The sequence below is a fragment of the Podarcis erhardii genome (assembly GCF_964252035.2).
Source record: "Podarcis erhardii genome assembly, chromosome: 10".
NCBI lineage: Eukaryota > Metazoa > Chordata > Lepidosauria > Squamata > Lacertidae > Podarcis > Podarcis erhardii.
In genome coordinates, this window is record NC_138500.1 from 54482000 (window position 1) to 54484499 (window position 2500).

The following is a 2500-nucleotide window of genomic DNA, read 5'->3' on the forward strand; positions in this document are numbered from 1 at the left end:
GTTAGTGAAGAAATTCCATTTCCCTCTCTCCATCTCCAATCAGATTTAATTTGAAAATTTTCAGCCTCCTCCGGCTAATTTGCAATTAAGACAATTTTGTTTGAATATGTAGTAATGTCATTACCATTCCACCAAATTAGCAAGGAGACTAAAGGTCAGTGTAAAATTTTCCAGCTGGCTGGAGCCTCTCAGCTGAGATTTGGGACTAAGGGAAGGAAATCCAGCCGCATCACAATAGCAACTTATTTTAAGTCTCGTTTGTCTGAAAGCAAAAGGCACCTATCGGTTGCCTTGCTGTGGCTTTGGCAGGATCTCGACCTGCCCAACAACAGGGTCTGTCAGGAATAAGCTACAAGATTCCTTTGTAGGCATATACATAGTTGCAGTCAAGTCTTGTAAGTACTAGGAGGGTAGTCCTAAGTAACATTGCCGCAGATTATTAGATAACCTCTAATAGCATCCTCTAATTAGAGTTCTTATGATACAATTTCATCCTGTAATTAGTTGAGATTGGCTGCTTCCTTTTGCAGCTTATTAGTGGCAACACAGCTGTAGAAGTGAATCCACTCTCATTTGTCAAACCTTTTAAATACTTTCCTCCTTTTTTTGCCTATCTTTCTCTCTCTCTGCCTTCTTCCCGGGCCTCTCCAGCTAAATCTGGTGTCCAGTGTCACTATGTCTAAGAACATGTTGGAGACTTCCCCTCAGAGCTTACCTCAAACTCCCACCACACCAACAGCCCCAGTCACTCCAATTACCCAGGGACCCTCAGTAATCACCCCAGCCAGTGTACCCAATGTGGGAGCCATTCGAAGACGACATTCCGATAAATACAACATTCCCATGTCATCAGGTAAGTTACTTTAGACCTCTCTCTGCGTGTGTACTGTAGCAGATCTCCACAGGGATTAAACAGTTACATGTAGAGAACAAGCTCCAGAACCCAAAAATTGGGTTCTAAACGGTGGATAGTTGCCTTTAACGACATGTAATCGCACGTAGGACCAGAGTGTCCATGTGACACTCATATGCTATGTTATGTCGAAAGAGAGAGTGCTAGTTAGTCAGTATTGCTGAAGAAAGTGCTCTGGTGTTTCCCTGATAAAAGTCTGAAATAGTTGGGCCCTTAAAAGGCTTGAGTAGGGGGTAGGGTGCAGAATGGTAGCTCAGATGGTCCTGTCACATAAGAAAATACCCAGATCAACATAGCTGAAAATGAATGGACAACAAACTGAGGCAGATGCTTAATTTGGCAGCATGCACCTCAAGGGCCAAAGCAATGTTCTTTTTCATTTGCCCTCAGTGCATTTTCACAAATGCAAGCAAAATGGGTAGTCAGATGCATCAAGGAAAATCTCCTCATCAGTGATGTGAACTGTGCCTATTCACACAAGTAACATAAAACATTTCACTTGTGTTGTTTTGTGTTTTTGAACAGAAATTGCCCCAAACTATGAATTTTATAAAAATGCAGATGTCAGACCTCCGTTTACTTATGCAACTCTCATAAGGCAGGTAAGGTGAAAGAAAACGTTTGCCTGATTAAATTTAAAAAGGGTTAAAACTTGGTTGAGGAAGGACTTGTTAGTAAACTGGCTGTTTTGCTGTCAATGCACATCTTGTCTCTGTCTCTCATTCCAGGCTATCATGGAATCAAGTGACAGACAGTTAACACTCAATGAAATTTACAGCTGGTTTACACGGACATTTGCCTACTTCAGGCGCAATGCAGCCACTTGGAAGGTAACTTTTTTTTCTTACTGCCAGCAGTTTTAAAAGAATGGCTAGCGCAGTTCCTTACAGATAGCACAAGGAACATTTATTTACATGACATAAGCAGATTAGTATCTGCTTCCCCTCTTTTTAACCTGCCTCTTGAATGGAATGAATTCCCTCTCTCAAAATGACAAGTGAAAGAATAATTTTGCCTCTGATATAGTTTTCTAATTTGGTGCAATTAATAGCTGAGGCTTGGCAGAGAAATGAGGGCCTGACACCCTAATTACAGTGTGAGCACTCAATCATCAACACCTTTGTTAGTCGCACTATATTACTTTTTCTCTTGCATATTATTGGCTAATTAGTTTGAAAAATGTCTGTTTGCCTTGTGCAACAAATGGAGGCTGTAGGTTTTGTCTTGGTCTGTGCCTTTTGTACACATCATACCTCATCATACAGACTGAAGCTGCCAGAGGACTGAGGACCATGGCTACTCAGCTGGAACTAAAAGAAAAGAAAGGGAATATTATCCTGTCAGACCATAAATGCAGTTTATTTACTTAGACAAAAGGGTTCAACCATATCCCTGTCCAAACAACTTTATTGTCTGGATCTTACTACAAGAATAATAAAAAAGGGGGGGCATCTGTTTTTGGGGAAAGAACAACGTCTTGAAAGATAAGGGTACTCAGCACAGACTAAGCAGACTGTTTTATTTTCATTTCAAAAAGCAGTCAGAAACATCAATTAACCACAAGCCATTTGGTACAAAAGGGGGGAA

At 40.9% G+C, this 2500-nt stretch overlaps 1 protein-coding gene across 8 annotated transcripts in view; it reads left to right on the forward strand.

Moving 5' to 3' along the window:
* Positions 1-2500, forward strand: part of FOXP2 (forkhead box P2) — a 314919-nt gene that overhangs the window by 282454 nt on the left and 29965 nt on the right. For all 8 annotated transcript variants that reach the window (XR_014160507.1, XM_081877923.1, XM_081877918.1 and 5 more), the window contains 3 exons: positions 652-853; positions 1439-1515; positions 1642-1743. Coding sequence is in view for 7 of the 8 variants with exons in the window: in XM_081877923.1 (XP_081734049.1) it covers positions 652-853; positions 1439-1515; positions 1642-1743 (381 nt within the window). In the remaining variant the exon portion in view is untranslated. The remainder of the gene's footprint in view (positions 1-651; positions 854-1438; positions 1516-1641; positions 1744-2500) is intronic.